The 20,325-nt window shown below is 34.7% G+C and overlaps 4 protein-coding genes across 10 annotated transcripts; 2 read left to right on the top strand and 2 right to left on the bottom strand.

The window, feature by feature from the left end:
• The first annotated feature begins 107 nt into the window (after window positions 1-107).
• Window positions 108-6,881, top strand: LOC130673056 (ninjurin-A-like). Of its 2 annotated transcripts, XM_057477947.1 has the most exons (5): window positions 108-1,433; window positions 1,565-1,602; window positions 1,673-1,757; window positions 1,891-1,955; window positions 4,705-6,881. In XM_057477947.1, exon 1 carries the CDS (start codon window positions 385-387, stop codon window positions 901-903), a length of 519 nt encoding a protein of 172 aa, XP_057333930.1. In that variant the 5' UTR covers window positions 108-384; the 3' UTR covers window positions 904-1,433; window positions 1,565-1,602; window positions 1,673-1,757; window positions 1,891-1,955; window positions 4,705-6,881. The 2 variants fall into 2 exon arrangements, with proteins under 2 accessions (XP_057333930.1, XP_057333929.1); XM_057477946.1 differs by lacking the exon at window positions 4,705-6,881 and having other exon boundaries at window positions 1,891-1,988.
• LOC130673053 (ninjurin-2-like) lies at window positions 2,028-5,402 on the bottom strand. 5 transcript variants are annotated; one of them, XM_057477937.1, is made up of 5 exons: window positions 4,095-4,699; window positions 3,776-3,886; window positions 3,640-3,705; window positions 3,242-3,450; window positions 2,907-3,162 (listed from the first exon to the last, which is right to left on the bottom strand). In XM_057477937.1, the coding sequence occupies exons 1-5, from the start codon at window positions 4,359-4,361 to the stop codon at window positions 3,156-3,158; spliced, it is 660 nt and encodes a 219-aa protein (XP_057333920.1). In that variant the 5' UTR covers window positions 4,362-4,699; the 3' UTR covers window positions 2,907-3,155. The 5 variants fall into 5 exon arrangements, with proteins under 5 accessions (XP_057333921.1, XP_057333922.1, XP_057333918.1 ...); XM_057477938.1 differs by lacking the exons at window positions 2,907-3,162; window positions 3,242-3,450 and adding an exon at window positions 2,028-2,579 and having other exon boundaries at window positions 4,095-4,658; XM_057477939.1 differs by lacking the exons at window positions 3,242-3,450; window positions 4,095-4,699 and adding an exon at window positions 5,265-5,402 and having other exon boundaries at window positions 2,435-3,049.
• Window positions 5,878-11,366, bottom strand: LOC130673047 (inner nuclear membrane protein Man1). Its single transcript, XM_057477928.1, has 10 exons — window positions 10,841-11,366; window positions 9,874-10,589; window positions 9,708-9,804; window positions 9,419-9,621; window positions 8,565-8,773; window positions 8,300-8,428; window positions 8,098-8,227; window positions 7,392-7,878; window positions 7,127-7,311; window positions 5,878-6,948 (listed from the first exon to the last, which is right to left on the bottom strand). Exons 1-10 carry the CDS (start codon window positions 11,005-11,007, stop codon window positions 6,797-6,799), a joined length of 2,475 nt encoding a protein of 824 aa, XP_057333911.1. The 5' UTR covers window positions 11,008-11,366; the 3' UTR covers window positions 5,878-6,796.
• A 1,505-nt stretch (window positions 11,367-12,871) lies between these two features.
• On the top strand, window positions 12,872-19,839 carry LOC130673595 (uncharacterized). Of its 2 annotated transcripts, none has more exons than XM_057478664.1 (4): window positions 12,872-13,031; window positions 13,115-13,208; window positions 13,289-13,747; window positions 13,816-19,839. In XM_057478664.1, exons 3-4 carry the CDS (start codon window positions 13,323-13,325, stop codon window positions 18,770-18,772), a joined length of 5,382 nt encoding a protein of 1,793 aa, XP_057334647.1. In that variant the 5' UTR covers window positions 12,872-13,031; window positions 13,115-13,208; window positions 13,289-13,322; the 3' UTR covers window positions 18,773-19,839. The 2 variants fall into 2 exon arrangements, with proteins under 2 accessions (XP_057334647.1, XP_057334648.1); XM_057478665.1 differs by having other exon boundaries at window positions 12,880-13,031; window positions 13,141-13,208.
• The last annotated feature ends 486 nt before the right edge of the window (window positions 19,840-20,325 follow it).

Here is a 20,325-nt window from a genome sequence, read left to right as displayed (position 1 = left end):
ATTCAAATTTTTCAAATTGCCGCCAATAGATGGCAGCTATTGCGCGCGATAATTTTTTTTTTCAAATAAGAAAAAAATTTATCTGTATTTTAGGTATTTATTTTTAAATAATCATAATCAATTATAATAAATATGTATATATTCATTTATATAATATATATAAAAATTATTTTTAATAATTGGTAATAATGAATGATAATTATTTATTTACAAAACGGAAGTATTAAAAAAATAAACAAGTTTGCGGTTTCCAGTCCGCGAATCTAGTCCGGATTTGATAAAATTTTTTCCTTTATCATTTCACTCAGTGATTGACAAGTGCAGTGTTAAATAAATAATTAAATAATACATAATTATTTAAATTTAAATTACAAATAACTAATAATGGAGGAGATAACATTGCAAGTATCAGACAATGGAGTTAAGAACGACAATAAAGATGAGACGGACAAAGAAGAAATGGAGGTCAATATCGAGACAAAAGAAAGCGTCGTAACAATGGATACCATTGACAAAAGAACCCGTCGTGCTCAAAGACAGGAGCACACTTTTGCTGCCAAGAAAACTGTCGCCCAGGGGATGATGGACGTCGCCCTGATAACTGCGAATGCCAATCAGCTGCGATATCTCATCGAGTTCCAGCGCGAAAGTCCCACATTTTTTCTGATCGTCTTCCTCATCGTCTTCAGTCTCCTGCTCCAGATCGCCGTGGGCATCAGCCTGATCTTCAAAGGCCGGTTCGACATGAAGGGACAGTCAAAATCACCCCAAGCTCAGAAAATAAATAATTACGTGGTCGTCGGTGTTTTTCTTATCACTATTATAAATGTTTTCGTCGCGGCCTTCAGTGTTACTTCTCCGGCTTCGACTCAATTATCATCTAATGTATCTAATAATCAATAATCTAATACACATTATTTATATTTATAATTTTTTATACAAATAAAAAAATAAATTTGTTTTTAAAACAAAGGTCATTTTAAATTTTTAATTTAAATTTATTGTTGTGACCTAAATTTAGTTGGCAATAAAATGAGGAACAATGTTTTAAATAAATAAAATAATCAAGGTCATACTTAATATATATATATTGGATAAAAAATGAATATATATAGATATGAATGTTGGTATTGAAGCTTCTGCGTCATCGCAAAAAGCTCTATCGTCACAGCTTTTGATAGAGTGCAGGTGCACTGATTGCCAGAGCATCAGAGGAAGAAGAAATATAAATATATATGCCTATACATATATTTATATACAACGAAGACTATGATATTGCGCTGAGCGGCTAGTATGAAACAAAAGGTAAGTGCAGTTTGCAATTGCCAAAGTCATACGCACGTTCAGTGGTTATATTTATAATAATTTATAATAACAAAATTCAAAAGTTTATTTATTTAAAATTCTTTTCATAAATATGGGAAAAGGCAAAGGTAAATATTTTATTTATATATATTAATTGTATACATAAATAATTAAAAGAAAAAAAATAATCTTATAATTTGATAAATAATAATAAATTTGAATCTTTATTTAAATGCGTAATTTGGTGATTAATTTTTAGGAGGCGGTGGAGGTGGTGGTGGAGCTAAAGGTGGAGATGTACGTTTTATTTTTACATTATAAATAATTTTTTTTTTTTAGACAGATTTATCAATATATTTATTTATAGAATAAGAAAGGCGGCGGAGGGGCGGCAGCAAAAGGATCTGAGGTAAAGACCGACGCGAAGGGAGGAAATAAAGGCGGGAAAAAAGGTGAGATTTAATCAAATTATTTAATTAACATTATTATTACTATTATTATTAATCAGCTGATGAGTTATTTTAGTACGCTTTCAAGATGGATTTAAATTAATTGAAGCTAAGCGAAGATAATTGTGTGTTGCAGGTGGAAAAAAATGATTACGGACCCGTTTATATTTTTACTTAAATTATCATTATTTAAATTAAACTGTAAGTTGGTTAATAAAAATAATTTATAAACTATTAACAGGATCTTTATTGACAAACATTAGTATTAACATTTATTATTATTATTATTTTTTTTACATGTGAATCTACTGATTGACATTTTGCGTAAGAGTTAAAGTAAAAGACCCAATTATTGACATCAATTTAATTATTCGCTCAACTTCTTGTAAAATTTTTAAAAGTTACAAATATTTAAAACAAAAAACTGTGAATTTTATATACATTATATATGTTAATAATTGGTCCATTAAAGGTACAAACAATTGATTGTACTTTTAATAAATAAATGTACTGTCAATAATTGGGACTTTTACTTTATAGTACAAATTTGTTTTATTTAAAAAGTTAGCTGGTAAATGTATAAAATAAAGTACTAAAGTGTAAAAATAATGAAATATATATAATTATCCATATATATGTTATTTAAGGATTGTCGCTCGCGGGGTCGCCGTGCATTTCAAACACTGAAATAATAATATTTACAGTGACTGTTAACATCATCATTGACAAAACAACATTGTTCCATATATTTGCGGTTCTGTGGTCTTTTTCTTTGTTTATATTGTACGATGAACCTAACAGTAGACATATTAGTCCTTGAGCAATCTTTTTTTTATTTAATTTAAGTTTTGTCCATTGATTGTAATGACAAGGCGAGAAAAAAAATTAAATAATAAATAAATAAATAAAATAAATAAATAATTATTTAGATAAATCAATCGAAAAATTAAAACAACGTTAAGATAAAAATAAAATAAAAATTTGAGTGATTGATATATCTAAGATAAAAATTAAATGAAAAATTAAAAAGTATATAGATAATTATGAAATGTCGGTATTAGCTATTTAGTATCGTAATCAACGTCATTAAGAATACTATGTCTACGATAAGCGACAAGCTCAGACAATGGTTTGTTACTGAACTCCATACCGAACCCAGAAATAACAACATTTGTAAGACTGATGACAAATACTGATATTAGTATGATGTCATTAATGAGATTAGCGGCCCACTGATCCCTGCGTCGATTAATATCCAATCCGCCGACCACGATGAACAGTATGCCCACGGCGGCCTGAGTAATTTTTTTTAAATTTTTCTTTTCCGTAAGCATTTATGATTCTTCTTTGGCGAGCAATTGGTCCAATTGCTTAGCGCGTGCAACTTGACCAGCATTCAAATTATAGTCTAATATATATTATTATGATAATTATTGTTAATAATTAATTAGTAAATTAATTAATGGAGTCTAAGCTAGTTAATCAACTCAGTATTGTCGATCGGTGAATCAATAGCAATGAGCGAGGAAAGACCCATTGGATCGAAGGTAGCTATCAGTATGTTATCCAAGAACACAATGAAGCTCAAGGCGACTCTTATTCTTCCAATCCACTCGACGGTGTATCCTTGTCTCGAGTCTTGCATATTCCGGTCGGTCATAAGGTTCAATGACAGCGATAATAATCCCGACAGGATCTGCGCGATACATTCATTTGTATTTTGGTCTTTTCTTTACATTTGCCACAACTGGACCAATTGCTCGTGCGAGTGCGCGTGCCAAATTTTAAATTCACGTGCCAAGTGATTTATGAGTGATATATATTTACATAATTAGATGCAATTACCGGTTACTTATTAACAATTAAATTCATTTAATTACTTTACCTGGAGTCCGATTGATATGCAGATCAGTGTCAGCATCAACGTGTAAAACTCATGCTGCTTTCCCACCTTATATTCAATAACGTCATGTAAATACTTAATTAAATTAATTTATTTATTTATTAAATAAATAGATTACCTGCAAAATATATTTTAATTGCGATGCATTGGCCGTCAGTAAAGCAATATCGAGCATTCCCTGAGCGATCGTTTTCTTCGTCGCATACCGATTTGGATCCAGTGACTTTACCTAGACAAAAAGTATATTAAATAAACCAAACAAAGAAATGAGAATGATTCAATTAATTATATTTGCACATTCAGTCATCGTATTAATCGCAACCGCTTTTATTCTATTGACCTTTGCAATCACCAAACAGAGATCGTTCAATGCTACACCTCTTTGTTATCTTTTGTAAACTTTAAATCAACAACACAATCATTTAATTAAAACTCACTGGGACTAAAATTTCGGTTATTGGATCCGTTAAATTTCCATTCATTTCATCTTTTGATGTTTGAGGCAACTCAATTATGTCAAAACTATCATTTTTATTTGAATTTTGTGTACTCGTGGTGCGATAAATAACAACGTGCTCATTATTATCATTATTATTATTATTATTTAATTCATCTGATTTTGGCTGTTCCGGTTTATTTATTTTTTCTTCATCTTCAACCGGAGATTTATGTCCAAACTGCGGGGACTTAACAATCTCAGACATCGCACTTAACTTATTTACAGTAAAACAAAACTACTTAATCCTTAAGTACTTATATTACCAAGTACTTGTTATCGCGAATCAATTACTTATCGGATACTTTTTAAATAAACAACTAAAAGATTCCACCTGTTGATAGGATTGATCAACAGCAAATAACTCATTACTACCAAAGAGAAACTTACACAGCAATCGCTCCTCCTCCATTCACACTGACAACTATTAAATTCAAGTTCCCTTTGTCTTACTTCCACCAGGCATTTAATCATTTAAATCATTCGATTGAACGAGCAAACTCCTTAGCCGTTCAATGCAGCAATTATTAAACTTAAATTATCCTTTTTAGATCAAGGAACTTCAACAACCAAGTCAATGCCATCATTATTTATTAACCCGTCTTAGTCTATTGGCAGAAGACTTTCTTCAAATATTATTTATACAAGCTATTGAAGTCTCTAGATCTCCTTCAAATTGAGGTAAATTGTAACAGGGTCACTCTATTATTTCATGCCACGCCATTTCACAAAATTACAGCTAAGGATTGTTATATAAATACAATTATTTGCAAGGGTCATTCACGCAGGCATCGATTTAAATTTGACCTTGACATATACTCATACAGGAAATTATTAACTACTTACTAAATAATTAATTAATTAATTGAACCTGTAATTCCTATATGCCTTTAATATCACCATTAAATTTATTCAATTAAATTTTTTTATTTTTTCCGTCCAATTTTTTTTTTTTTTTCAATAAAATTACTTCATATTTATAAGAACTATTTAAAATTAATTGAAAATTAGAATTAATTAAATTTAAAATAGTAGTTCTATTGTAATGAATATTCACAACTGACATAAAAATACAATTATTTATGATTAAAATATATATATATTGAATTACCTGATGAATATTACCGTTCTCGGTAATACTAGGTCCTACGGCCGTAGCCGCAGTTGTCATATTTTTGAAGTAGCGAAGAATTTTGATTATCCAAAACACTTTGAAGCCGTAAAATATATTCGTGTATCAAATTAATAAACAGCAAGTAGTGTTTATTAATTTTACATCAATCACTGATTTAAATAACAAAAAAAAATGAGTGATAAATAAAAATATTGTTTAAATCATTAAAGTAATTAAATATATCAATTGTAAGACTACTGAGTTACTGTCAACTGTGCAATTGTTTGTCCGTTTATGAGCAGCTCGTCGTGGAATCGATCATCCCCAGTGACAATCAGCTAAACTTTTTATTGGCCAGCTGAACGTGCTGGTAAATTCATATCAAACAATCTACTTTCTTTAAATACATGCAATAAAAATACCACCGAGTGTATTTGTTAATATGTATCATAAATGTATGTCTTGCTTCATTGTTATGACACTATTGTTGCGAATTACCATAGCAACCGGGAAAAATATCGCTCATACGCAGACTACTTACAATGTAATTACTGTAAATTAAACCTTATCAATTATTTAATTAGTAAATTATTGACTCTCAGTACAAATATTATTTATAATTAATTTTTATTTACTCAAATATTTTTAATTAATTGTCTTATTTTGTTATAAATTTAATAAATGTGCGTATTTAACGCTAAATATAAAATTAAAAAATGCAATGTACCTAAGGCGTGTACGTGATATTAAATCACATCCAATCGGCTTTTTTTTATTTTTATTTTTATTTATTATAAAATAAGCCTGATTATTTTAATCACAGGTACAATTTTAATTTTTTTTTTTTTTTATTCTTATTCTTATTTTTTATGTAAAAATTATAATTACGCACGAGCAAGACCAATATCAACAATTTATTTATATTTAATATTAATAAGTTGTTTTGTGAATAAAAATAAAATTTAAAAATTAATAATCTGTAGCGTGAATAAAAATTTTTAATACGAGCGCATGGCTCATTAAAATATTTTTATTTATTTATTAATAACTATTATTTATTTTATTAATTAATTAATTAGTTAATTTATATTTAAGAGTGATGAACAAATAAAAATAATGTGACAAACAAGAGATGTAAGTCTGAAGGCAAACGATTAACTGTACATGTCGCCCAGAATAATAAGATTTTTTTTTCTTTACAATTAAGAACTATACTTTTAATTATTTTAAATCCACTAAGGATCCATTCTGGGCTGGTCTATTAATCTATTAATTATCTTAGTCTCAGCTTAACTGTTATTTAAGTAATTAATTATACGCGATATTTGATATAAATTGGAATTATAAAATTCAAATTCAAAATATTAATTTATAAATTCAAGTCATTACTTGTTTCCATTAAAATCGTTAACTATACAGAATTATGATACTTTGTTTTTTCATTTTAATTTAATTATCGCGTAGGACGTCCGTTAGAATAAAAAAAAAACTGAATAATCTTTCAGTGAAAATTATTAAATAAAATGTTATTAATTGGCTTCCAGTGGACTTTGCCAGTAGTGCGCTTGCATAGAGAGTCGTTGATTATTACTTGGTTTTAATGGATTATTACAACGCACTGCATCGGGAAAACGTTCGTGATACCGTTCTAGTCGTAAATATTTAACAGTTACAAGATGTCCTGAAAATAAAAAGATATTTTTATTAATATATAATACTGATACTTTGATGTTGACATCATGGGTGATAAATTGTCCACTTCCCAGTTACCGGATAATTTAAGTTTGAAAAATAATTTTTGAGTGAGCGGAGAACTGGACAGTTTATTAAATTATTTAATAATTGAAATTAAAATTTACCATCAAACCAACAGCCATGAAGAGCACGATAAGCTTTACCAGCATCTTCTTGTGAAAAACATTTCATGTATACGCATCCTTCACGGCTACCACGATCAACTCTAATATGAAGAATTTTAACACCTTCGCCACATTTTTCTAGAATCGCATCTTGAACTTTTATTTCCCAATCATCTTCAAATTCACTAATAAAAAAAAAAAATTATTATTAGAAATAATCATTGATCGGCAATAAATTATTGAAAGTACTAAATAAAATACATACACATCCGGGTCAAACATGTGACGAATTTTTAAACAAGGAGTAGGCGAACACGTGAGACTATTGACGGAACCTTCCATGGTCTCAAAGGCATTTCCTTGCCAGACTTTGGTCTTCTTGATGACGGGTGTCGTCGGTGGTGAACTGCTGACATTGGGAAGCCAGCGCCACACGTGGAACTCTTCACCTGATACCTGCTGGACCTCACGGCGAATCCGCGACTCGTTCTCATCCAAAAATTTAACCGCTTTCTCCCACAGACCCGCCATCTTCTTGCGGTCCTTCGGTGGGATCAGATTATCGCGAACGTGATTTATCGCCAGGTAACTTTCTTGCGTCCCGCCGGGACTCGTGGTCATCGCGCTCTGGTGATGCAACTCCACCATGCTGATTATTTCGCTCACCAACTGGAATACTTCTCGTTCTGTTGACTTTTTGTATTTAATGTACCACTGTACGAATAAATGACCGCCGAATATCATCGTCACTCCTGAATAATATATTTTTAATATAAAAAAAATTATAGATTTATTTATTTAATAGACAGGAATAAAAGGCAGTGATAGGAGAGGTAAAATTGCTTTACTAGGACATACATAATATTTATAATAAATAAATAAATGTATTGCGGATATTCAAGTTCATCGTGCAGGATTCACAGACAAATAATCGTGCAATAAATTAAATAAATAATCAGTCAATATTTTACCGGCAATCATAATCAATAGAGTTGATAATATGCTCATTATTTTTTGTTTTATCATACACATCATTGGTAACTCGGGATTTAACATCACCATCGCGACTTTATTATCCAACCTTGACTGAAATACATTTTCCTGTAATAGAAATTCATATTGTAATTCCTAATAAAATCCAATAATTTTTAATATCCAAATTAATAAAATTACCATTGAATCAAAAACAGATTCTTCAAGATCTTTTCCTTGTTCAACTTCAATCAAAGAAATCCCCCATTTAGGATTTTCAAAAATAAGAAGCTGAGCGTTGTGTAGATCACTCGTGATTTCTAATTCTTTCTGTAAAATAAAAATAGTTATTTATTTTTATTAAGATAAGATAAGTAAATTTTTTTTGCAATCTCGACTGTATAACTTCCGTTTTGTAGTCAAGATAAGTAGCATTATTAATTAATAAAATAATTTAAAGACCTACCACTTTTTGACTCTTGAGCATACTGATGATATCAGAGTCTGTGAGATAAGGAAGTTGATGGGAATCTTCGCAGGCTGCGGCTACAGCTTTCCTCGTCAGTATCGGCCTTAGCTTTTTCAGCAGCTGCATCACAGTCTCAACGTTTTCCTCAAGTATACAATTAACGCCTGGCTTGTCGTGATCACTTTTACAGAGCGGTACTTCAATGTCTACAAAACAATCCACGATATTATAAAATCGGCTAGACCAATCACTAACTAACTAGTAAATAAATAAATTGAATATAAAAAAAAAATAAATAAATAAATAAAGAATTTTTAAACTCAAAGGGAAAAGGAAAGAAAATATTGAACTAATAATAATAGACATACAATATTTATTAATCATAAAGAAATTACATAAATTAATCTAGCAATCACATTTATTAATAGAAATTAATTAAAAAAAAAAATAATAACAATAATAATTATGATTGCATCGATTTTATGCCCTTATTTTAATATTAATGCACACGGTGTAAAGAATTTAATGAAAAAGAAAAAAAAGTATTAAAAAAAAATCACTAAAATAATTATAATTCACACAAAAAATATCTGATTAGTTCTAATAATAATAATAATAATAATAATTGATCGGAGTAATCTGTAAATGATAACAACTCGCCAAAAGTCATTATCAGTTGATCAGAAAAATAATTTATAATCAACAATAATCAGAGTTTATGTTCTTAAATATTTAATCTGTACCCACACCTTATTATTAATAGTAATAATAATGATAATAATGTACTTATTTATTTTCATAAATACTTAAAAATTTTTAAATATTATTTGTGAATTAATCTTGATACCTACCCATCGGAAGTGACGGTACGGTCTCGGATTTACCACCAAGACCCAAGTAAACAATAGCCAGCCCGCCGAAGAACAGAGCCAGTACTATTACGAGTATCATGGAGACCATGTTTTGATTGTTTCTGTTGTCTTCCTTGGTAACTGGCGCTTTGTAGCTCCTGGTTACCACTTCCCGAGGTCTGTCGTTCGACGAAGACACGTATCTGTTTCGTAATAATAATAATTATCCTTTAGTAATGCGAAATAAATAAACTAAGTAAGTAAGTGAGTAAATAAATTAAATTAGAACCTAGAACTTGGAGAACTGTACGATGATTTTGGAGATGGAAAGTGTCCGTTGGTATCTCCGTCTTTGTTCTCTAGACGTGGTGACCTTACTCCGGTACCTGTAAAATAAATAAATAAATAAATAATATGATAAATAAAATGAATAATTATGAAAATTCAGTACTTACTTTTGTAAGTTCTTGATGGTATCACGTTAGTTTTCGTCTGAGAACTGAGTCTGCGAGTGAATTCAGACAAGAAAGGACTTTCATAGTTGGCAAGCAACTCATTAACATTTGTGTCATCGCGTTTATAATTATCTTCTTTGACTGGAGCTATTGGAGATATATTGGGCTTAAATAGAGGCACTGAGTATTTTTCTTCTCGTGTGAGAGAAACTCTGGGTATTGGCTCGTACGATTTCGTCGACTCGTAAGACTTTGCTGGTCTTTCAACAAAAGATTTAGTCGGTCTCTCGACGTCAGCTGAGCTTCGATCTTTTCGCGAGTACGATTTTTCATTTTGTAATTTAGCTGATGATTTTTCTGGTTCCTCGGGAATATCTGAGTCTGATCCAGTCTCCAAGCCGTCGTTGATCGTCGATAGCTTGTAGGACTTTGATACTTTCTTGGTAACGTTTTTAATTACACGTGAGGATGTTGAAGAGGTTGTATTGCTCGTTGGCTCGTCGTAGTCCGGTACAACGATTTCTTTAGACTCAGAAGTCCGTGAACCAGCACGTCGTTTTGACGGACTTCGTGATGGTATAGTCGTGGTAACCGGTGGCGCGGGTGCCGGTGGCGGCATCGGATTTGCCATCGTCTGTCGACGATTACTCGCTGCTGCTTTTTTCTTCCTCGTCGTGCTGGACGCGGTGTCGTCATCAGTATCATCGCTGCTGTATCTATTTATAATAAATAAAATATTATTATTCAATTCAATTTAATTTAATGGCTTATTTATCACCGAGATTCCTCGAAGTAATAAATGATAAATAAATAAATGAAAATAGCAAAAGTAATTATGTCCTATTTATTTGCTGACATGCCGCGCCAACATGAGTAATTTTTTTTTAGCAGACTAGCGGCGATAGCGAAATTAAAAAAAAAAAAAGTAAAATTAATGAGTAAGTATATGTAGATAAATTAATTTTACCTGGCGAGGAGTGAATGACGTGATCCCGCGGCGCCTCGTGATTCGATGAGATTCTTGAGCTTCTTGACGAGGATCTTCCTGGTAGTCTGGGTCACCGGGCCGACAGGATATCCATATTCTGCGAGCTTGCTGCGAAGTTCGGAGTCGGTGAGCGATTCCACCGACATTACTGCGTATTGGGAGCCAACAAAAATATTTTAATTCTGCCCTAACCGCTTATTATTTAGCGATACGAACAGTGCACACGTTCTGTTAATTAAATGCGATCTGACTTGTAATACTTGTGTGCTGGGTTTCGATAACTATCTTACGAACATGGAAACGTACAAATATATATTTATTTAATTACACACAATTTTTATTTAGACACACAACAAAACCTCACGACAACCTAAACCAGAGCTGAGCTGATGCTTGGACGTTTTTCTCTTTCTCCTTTCACGCTCTCTCTCCCCGAAGCTACGAGTACACATACGAGTTTTTCGACGTACGTGAGCATGTGTGCACACGGAATTAGACGTGTGTGGGACAGATGGGCTTGTGTGCTAGTGGTGGGTTGCGGCTTCACATGCAACGAATCGTCGGCATGTTGGATGTTGTAGAAAATGCCGAATTACATGAGACGACATCTTTGGTATATTTTGCGCGGCATTTACCGTTAATAAGCGCGCGCTCACTTGCGCGCGCAACTCGGTGATCTTGACGACGCGCAGGCGCCAAAAATTGTCATCAAACTAGAGACAAAAATTGCAGCGGTGATATGGAAGGAGCGATCTGTAAATATTTTTTACTTTTATATATAAACGGAATATTTTATTGAGGAATTGGATTGAGTAGAAAATTATTTGGTTATTGGATTCCGAATTTATACGATAATGGTTTAAAAAATTTTTATTTCTCACGATTGATCCCTCGGAGGGCTACTTTTGTGTTGTGAGCTGTTGTGAGATGCTACAGTGGGACTAGGGCTTCCTAAAAAGTATTTTTTCACTGCAAATTGAATTTATTTTACTTATTTCCGTGCCTACGGATGATCTAGAATTGATTTCAAGTTAATTGATCCCCGAAAAAAATATTTGCTGTGGGGTCGACCCCTCAGAGAGCCACTTTTGTGTTGTGAGCTGCTGTGAGATGCTACAGTGGGATTAGGGCTTCCTAAAAATTTTTTTTCACCACAAATTGCATTTATTTTACGTATTTTCGTGCCTACGGATGATCCAGAATTGAATTCAAGTCAATTGATCCTCAAAAAAAAAATTTGCTGTAGGGTCGACCCCTCAGAGAGCCACTTTTGTGTTGTGAGCTGCTACAGTGAAACTAGGGCTTCCTAAAAAGTTTTTTTTCACCGCAAATTGAATTTATTTTACTTATTTCCGTGCCTACGGAAGATCTAGAATTGAATTCAAGCCAATTGATCCCCGAAAAAAAAAATTTGGTGATGGGTCGGCCCCTCAGAGGGCCACTTTTGTGTTGTGAGCTGCTGTAAGATGCTACAGTGGGACTAGGGCTTCCTAAAAATTTTTTTTCACCGCAAATTGAATTTATTTTACTTATTTTCGTGCCTACGGATGATCTAAAATTGATTTCAATTTAATTGATCCCCGAAAAAAAAATCGGTCTATCGGTTAACCCTGCGGGGCAGCTCCGAAACTTCCCGCTCTTTCTGAGCCCTTTGAGCTCGGAAATATTGTTGTGAATACATTTTCGAGCTCTGCGAGTAATATCCATTATTTTACATTTTGAAAGCTTAAAAAATAATGAAAGATAACAATCAGTAGTCAGAATATCGAAAAAAATACCGATCGACCCATAGAGGTGATGGACATCGAGATGGATTTGTGGAGGGTCCAGGGCTTGAAAAATTCTTTTCTTTCCACTTAACTCCTATTGTTTTACATTTCTAAAGCCTCAGCGTTGGAGAAATTCGAAAATCGTTTCATCGTTAAATTTAAAAATTCTCCAGGATGTGTCTTCAATCAATTTCTTCCTTACCACCGCCTGGCAAACATTCGATGGAAATAATAAAAAAAGAAATTTATTAACCTCAAAAATTTGACATTAGAGGGTCGGATGACATTTATTTAGTCATTCGTAAACTTTTTTATTTCTGCAAACCAAATAGCTTCTCCGCCTATTTATAATTATATTTTTTTATATCCGTGATAAAAGATCCTCCAAGAATCAAAATATCGTAAGTAAATAAATAATTTTATTGCAAACATTAATTTTAAACAATTACTTAACAAAATCAATTAACCAGCTGAACCTTTACAGTGACAAGTATTCCTTTGTTTATATAGCAGTCAATAAATTATATGATAAAATATGGGTATTCCCAGTAAAGCCGTAAAGTCATCAACATCAAACGGTAAAATAAATAATTTAATTAATAATTTTTCTTCTCACGCAAGTATAAATAATAACCAATGTCTTCTATCTCTGATACAGCACAAAACATCAGCAGAAATCTTACAACAGTGTAATGGCTGAAGAATCTACTGACAATGACTCAAAACCTGTCATAAATCTCATGAATGATGAATTATTCGAGTTAAAATGCCTGATTAAAGCATCTGGAATTAATCAGAGCGCTTATTGTGAGATAGGTCGTCGGCAGTTGCTGGCTTTTTCAACCCATCATACAGACATCGGTTTGTTTTATCAGTCGGATGTCAATAAGCAGCCAGTAGTTAAAAGGATACCATGGTACCGAGCACCAAATCGTGGGATAGCAGCTCTCTGCTTCGATCCAACGGGATCGTGGCTCCTCACTGCAACAGTAGACGGTTCTCTGTACATTATTCCAGTGGTGGCTTTGCTGGACGATCGCCAGACGATAGATCACAAGTGGTCTGTCAACGATGCCACTCAGCTCTCCATAGCTGATCACCAGTCCTCTTATTCCAAGTAAGTACAACTCTTATTGCTTCTTTTCCTCGATAGTCGATTATTATTATAATTTAATTATTTTGTAGACCTAGTGCGCTGACTTGGTGGCAGGGAGTGACGCAATGCAGCCACATAGGCATCGTAGGTACCGAGGAAGGAGAGATAATTTTTATAAACCTAGAAAACGGGCAGTGGATTGACTCAGCCCGCGTAAATGGCAGCATTGCAAGTCTCTACATCTGTCAGGACAACAATTTGGAAATAGTTTCCCTGCTGGTTACCTCCAAGACGCATCAGCAGTGGCGGATGATCCTCGAGCAGCGGACTAATTGTATTTTCCCACTTAACACGCGGACTGGTTCCTCATTTCACTCGAGGTACGAAGAGGAATCCAAGACACCGCCACGATCCAGGCTCCAAGGATTGAAGCAGCTGTCCGTAGAGAAGCTGGCGATAATAAGACAGAAGTTGGCCGAGTCGAGGAATAAAAATGCTACCAACTTGCGCCGTGACAGTGAGAGTAGCAGCGGAACTGATGAACTGGAAGCATCGCCGAAGCTGTTGCCTCGCAATAGAGACACTTTGATTCTTGAACCTCTGCTGGAAGATATTTATCTGTCTCCGCAGTACACGAGACAAGGCCAGCATCTATACACGGCTTACTGTGCCGGTTCTAATCACATCACAATACACGGTACTGATATATCAGTGGTACCTTATCACATGTACAAAATGCCAGATCTCTGCACGGATATTTTACTGACCCAGCGGCTATTTTTCGTGACTGGACCTCATCGTCGGTCGCTCTGGATTGTGTCCTGCTCATTGTCGGAAACGAAGATTGGAGATGAAGGCGACTACAATCAGGAAGCCACAGTAGCGCGATTTAAATTTGAAGATTCAAAGGAATTAATAACGTGTATTTATCGGTCAACGGATTATAAAGATACGGATAGCGGTAGTAGTGCTGGTAGTAGTAGTGATTCCAAAGAAGATAAATCTTGTTTGCCAAGTAAAATAGATGATCTCAATATAGAAGTACCACTAGTAGATACTTGTATAATAGTAACTAATTACGGTGTATATAAAGTTATTCTCAGGAAGCCGTTGCTCAACGTCTTCATTGATCTGGCATTAAAGAAACGTAAATCTGATATTGAGAAAGCCGCGCGTTTGGGCATCGTCTTTGGTCTCAATGTATCCCAATTGTTTGAAGCTGCTGGTGACATCCACTTGACCAATAGTAGATTTAGTGAAGCGGCTGCGCTCTATAAATTATCACGCTGTCGTCTATTGAAGGGAGTTTTGAAGACCGCAGCTACGGGACACACGCAGAAATTACTGGGCTGCTTGACTCATTGTCTCACGCCTCCAGCAGTCTCTGAACTGACAACGACTACCAGAATCCATTTGTCTAATCTCGCGGTTTTTGCATTCAGCGAATTGATTCTTCGGGCCACACATCAAGAGTCCAAGAGCCTGTACAAAGAATTCCTCACCTTTTTATCAAAAAATACTTTCTATGACGAGAGATGGGTAGTGGACGTAGTGGGACAGACAAGTCTTTGGAAGGTTCTGCATCACTTGGCGACTCAGCGAGGCCTGTATGCTCAAGTCTGCGAGGTTCTCATGAAGACAGTGCAACCTTACAACCCGGTGAGTATGTCCAATACACCTCTCAACACTAAATATGGACTGCTGATTTGCATAAGCGAGCCGAGTCTTCTCCAATCGATGCTGGCCACTCCGTCACTAGCTAAGAGCCACATGATGTTTGTCCTCTCGAATCTTGCTGAGTTTCAGGCATTTGTTCTCCAACGTTTGGTCACTCTCTACGACCCAACTAATCCTGCTTTCCGACCTCTGCTGATTCGGTACCGAGCTCGACGTCGCACGACTTCGCACGGCTCTCAGTCTAGCCAGTGCGACTCTCTGGATTCCTCAGATATGCTCGAAGAGGCTGGCTCTCTTGTAGAAGAAATCCTGGAGACTTTTATCCTGACTCTGCTTACTCTGATCAACAAACGCTCAACAACATTGAAGCACAACCCGGCACTAGTGGCTCGGACAACGCTACCAGGAATTGAAAAACGTTTCACAGATTTTACGCAGCACATTGACTTCAAACGGAGGCTGCTGGCAGCTGGTTACGGCCACGTGGCTTTGATAAGAAATGGCAGCGTCTACACTTGGGGCAGTTCCGCACAAGGTTGTCTGGGCACTGGGCCAACAATTTCAAGATATGGGCCACCGCAAGCGGTCACTGTTTTTAAGAATTTAGAGATGGAGGTCTTGAGTGTCTCCTGCGGGCGTTGTCACACTCTGGCAGTTACTAACAATGGCGTTTATGCTTGGGGAGGTAGTCAGTTTGGGCAATTGGGTCTTGGACGTTTGCTGCAGACTCCTAGTCCTGAGATGATTGTATCACTGGCTGAAGAAATAATTGTTGATGCTGTTACTGGTCAGTATCATTCGGTAGCTCTTACTATGGATGGACGTGTCTTCACCTGGGGCTGGGGCGTCCACGGACAACTGGGACACGGAAACACTCTGCAAAAAAATATTCCTACAGTGGTGTCATCACTTCTGGGTATCATTATTCGCGGAATTGCCGCTGGACACGCACATACACTGGCCCTTTCTGCTGAAGGACAAGTTTACGCATTTGGTTGCAATATTTTTGGACAATTGGGCACCGGTAATAATATTAAATCATCATTACCAGTTGTCATAAATCTTTTACCTGAACCAATGACAGACATTGCTTCTGGTTACTTCCACAACCTCGCTGTCAGTGCGACAAACAAGCTTTACACCTGGGGATCCAGTCCCCAGGTTCTGCGACTTCAGACCCAAGCACAAAAGAAGACCAAGATGATGGAGTTCCAAGCGGCCGCTGAAAAATACGCCGAGAGTCTCGAGGACTTTGAAGCAATCGACGACCAGTCGAATGACAAGCTATCGTCTATAGAGAAACTGGCCATCAAGACTGTCAACGAACGTAAATTGAATTGTCCCAACGTTCCTAAGACGATAAGTCTACGTGACATTAATTTAGGACTTTTAGAAGAAGCGCAGACGCATTTAAAACCCGTTTTAGTGGACACCAGTCTTGTAAACGGGCGTATCATACAAATATCTACTGGTTGTCATCACTCGTCTCTGCTAACTAAAGACGGAACTGTATACACATGGGGCAGAAATCTTGACGGACAAATTGGCAATGGGACGCGCAAAGACGTTCTAATCCCTACACCTCTACTCTACAATCCAGTATCAGTTCTTGCCCACGTCCCGCCGCGCAATTCATCCGAAAATAATTCTCAAGAAAACAACAAACGAGTCATAAAAGCTGTGCGCGTGTGCTGCGGATGTGAATTCACAATCGCTATCCAACCTGGCGGTACCGTCTTAGCATGGGGATCATATAACTCAGCCCAATTAGGTCGCCCACCGAACAAAGACTCCAACAGCGGGAACGCAGAGAAACTAGTGCTGATAAAATCATCAAAAAGACTCGTACGACTGCCCCATGGCGCGCACGTGGTCCAAGACACGCCTAGTCAAGTGCCAAATATTCCCACTCCGATCATCACTTATCAGAGCTACGACGTTACCCCACTGGCGGGTCGGGTGCGGCCTCTGAGTCTCGTTGAAAAATCGTACGGAGAACTTACACTCCACTATGTGCTCGAGCAGTTCAATGGACTCTACGACGCAGCCAAGATCATGGATAAGTGCGACGAGCTGGGTAATTATCAAGCGAGATCAAAGCTAGCTCTGCTAGAGCAAAATTACTCTATAGCTCTGGCTTATCAGCTGAAAACTGTCAATCCCGAGTACTATGCGCGGAATGAAACTCAGGCAAATGAATTGAACCAGCTAAGGCCATTTGCAGTTGATGAATCTCCCGAGACTGTAAAGAAAGTTAAGGAGAATACTGAGTTGTTTGATAAGCAAGTGGAGAAGAATTTGGTCGAGACTATAGAGGAGTCCGAAGAAAAGAAGAGAATGAAGATGTCGATCAGCAGATCCCTGGATAGTATCAGCATAGTTGAGGAACTTCATACTTTTGATTGTCAGGGAGGCTCTGAAGAACTTTGCGAAGACACCAAGAGCGAAGATATTTCTCTAGATCTTACTGAAGACGCGCTTGATGACAATGAAGCTCTATCTCATCGCGATGATAAAAATATAAATCTTAATCTTCCTAATAATAATCATATAGAATCAGCAGATTTACTTAATAAAGAGTTAGCTAATCAAGATAAAGATATAAAAATATGTAATTCTGTTTTAGACGCTTCAAATGTTATAAAATTTTACATAAACGAAATAGACGAAAGCGCACAAAAAATAATGCGTCAGGTTCTGCTGACAATTTTTGATTTTTGGATTAAAAACCAGTTGCCAATGGGGAGTCTTGAGAAGATTTTACTCGAGCATATCAACAAACTCTATTACTCTCTTGGTCTTTTGGTCTTCTGTCAGAATCAACTGAGCGATGACGACACCAACAAAAATGATTCCTCCCAGATAATAAACTATGTGTCGACAAATTTCTGTCTCCAAGTCTGCCAGATGCTGCTCCATCATATCGACACCGGTAAGCCTGCTCTGGAGTACGTGGAACTGCTGTCCCTACTTACCGCCAAGAATTATGGGCCCGTGGGGTACGCGGGCAAGGAGAGCAAGTCCCCTGAGCAAATGATGGAGGGAATAATAAGCGCAATATCAACAAAATCAACCGACCCGCGACCTTTCATTCACATAAAAGATCCCGAAAAGGTATCGAGATTCTTGGAGTCTGAGGAGGACACTATTGTTTTTACATGCGGCCATCATTTTCCCATGTCGATTTATCAGTCTGAAGTTATACCGAGTATGGAAGCCGAGCTGCTGATGACTCAACCACTCTCGTTACCTTGTACTGCACAATCATTGGGCAATATGCTGAGCCGGGTTTGTAAAATGGAAATCATGTGTCCCAGATGCGTGCCTCGGGCCATACAAAATGCTGTTAAGAATCTCATGGATAGGTAGAAATTTTTTATTATTAACTTAAATAATAATTATTAATTATTCTGGTTAATTAAATTCAAGGAGGTTTATTTTTAAATTAATGTAATATTAACATATTAACATAAAATAACTAATTTATTTTTATTTGTAAGCTTCCTTGGTTTAATTAATTAAAATAATTTATTAAATTATATATATAAATATATATAAATATAGAATTGATGATTAGTTATCAATTGATTATTGATAATTAATAATTGTCTTTCACTTCCGTACACTTTGATGACTGAGTAATGAATTTATAGATAGATGTCTAATCTAAATAATTAAACTTAATAATTAATATATTTAAATAATAATAATAATTATTATTATTAAATTTTTTTCTTCCGTGTGAATATAATATTTAAAAGGGGACGGAAACGCACATGTTGAGTCACAAGTTCGAAGTCTTTATGGTGATTTAGGATGATTAGAAAAGACTATTATTTTAGATAAAAAAAATATTTGAAAAACGTTTTTTAAAGATTTAAAAGTACCGCGCTTTTTGTGATAGCGTTCAAACGCTCGTAGCTGCTAAACGATTGACGTGAGAAAAAAGTTCAAAGGAAACATTTTGCAGGGAATTAAATTTCCTACAAAAAAGGTCCTCAGTAAAATTACTGTAAAAGTAGTATTTCAGAAGATATATAATATAATAGGTGTTTAAAGATTTATGTGTGAAGAAAAAAATAGATAGATATTTATGTTTATGTAGACTGCTCTTTAAACGCCGCTAACTCTTGAACCGGTACTTGGGCGGTGATTTTTGTGAGAACCTTTTTTGTTGAGAATTAAATTTACTACAAAAAAGTATTTGAGATTTTTTTTTGTAAAGTCAATATTTTAGTTGTTACAAGCCTTTGAAAGTTACCTCGCAATCTGACAAACTTTTAAAGATTTTTTTCATGTATATTATTATTATTATCATTATTATAAATGAAGGTGATTATTATTTTTAAAAATTAGAAAAAAAATTAAAGACTTTAAATTATTGCAATGTGCAATTATATTGTTTATAAATCGTATTATTGAAAAATTATATCTATAAATATTTTAATAATTATATTAAAAAAAAAAAAAAAAAAAAGAAAAAAAAAATATATATATGAATTATTTAGTTAACTCAAAATGTAAATTTATAAATTTTATTTAGCAATTACGCTCAATAGGTATTACTGATACGTAACTAGTCACGATGTAACAAAAATTAATTTCGACTAATGAAATGTTTGTATCATCTCCAATTAATTAAACGAACTAATAAAGTAACTAAATCCAACTACTTACCCCTCCAATTATTTGTGTAATTACATATACATACATAAGTACATATATATTAGGGTGGGTTGAAAAAAAACTTTTTTTTTGTTTTTCTTAGCATGGGGGTAGAATTTGTACCTTATAAAAAAAAAAATTTTTCAAGAAAAAAAAAATTTTTTTACTCAACATTTTGAGGTGGCCCACTCGTTTTTAAAATAAATAATTGATCAAACTGGGTCGTCCCAACGAAAAAAATTACATGGTGTTCTAGA

This window comes from Microplitis mediator, chromosome 8 (assembly GCF_029852145.1).
Source record: "Microplitis mediator isolate UGA2020A chromosome 8, iyMicMedi2.1, whole genome shotgun sequence".
In the NCBI taxonomy this organism is placed as follows: domain Eukaryota; kingdom Metazoa; phylum Arthropoda; class Insecta; order Hymenoptera; family Braconidae; genus Microplitis; species Microplitis mediator.
This window is presented reverse-complemented; position numbering and strand designations above follow the sequence as displayed.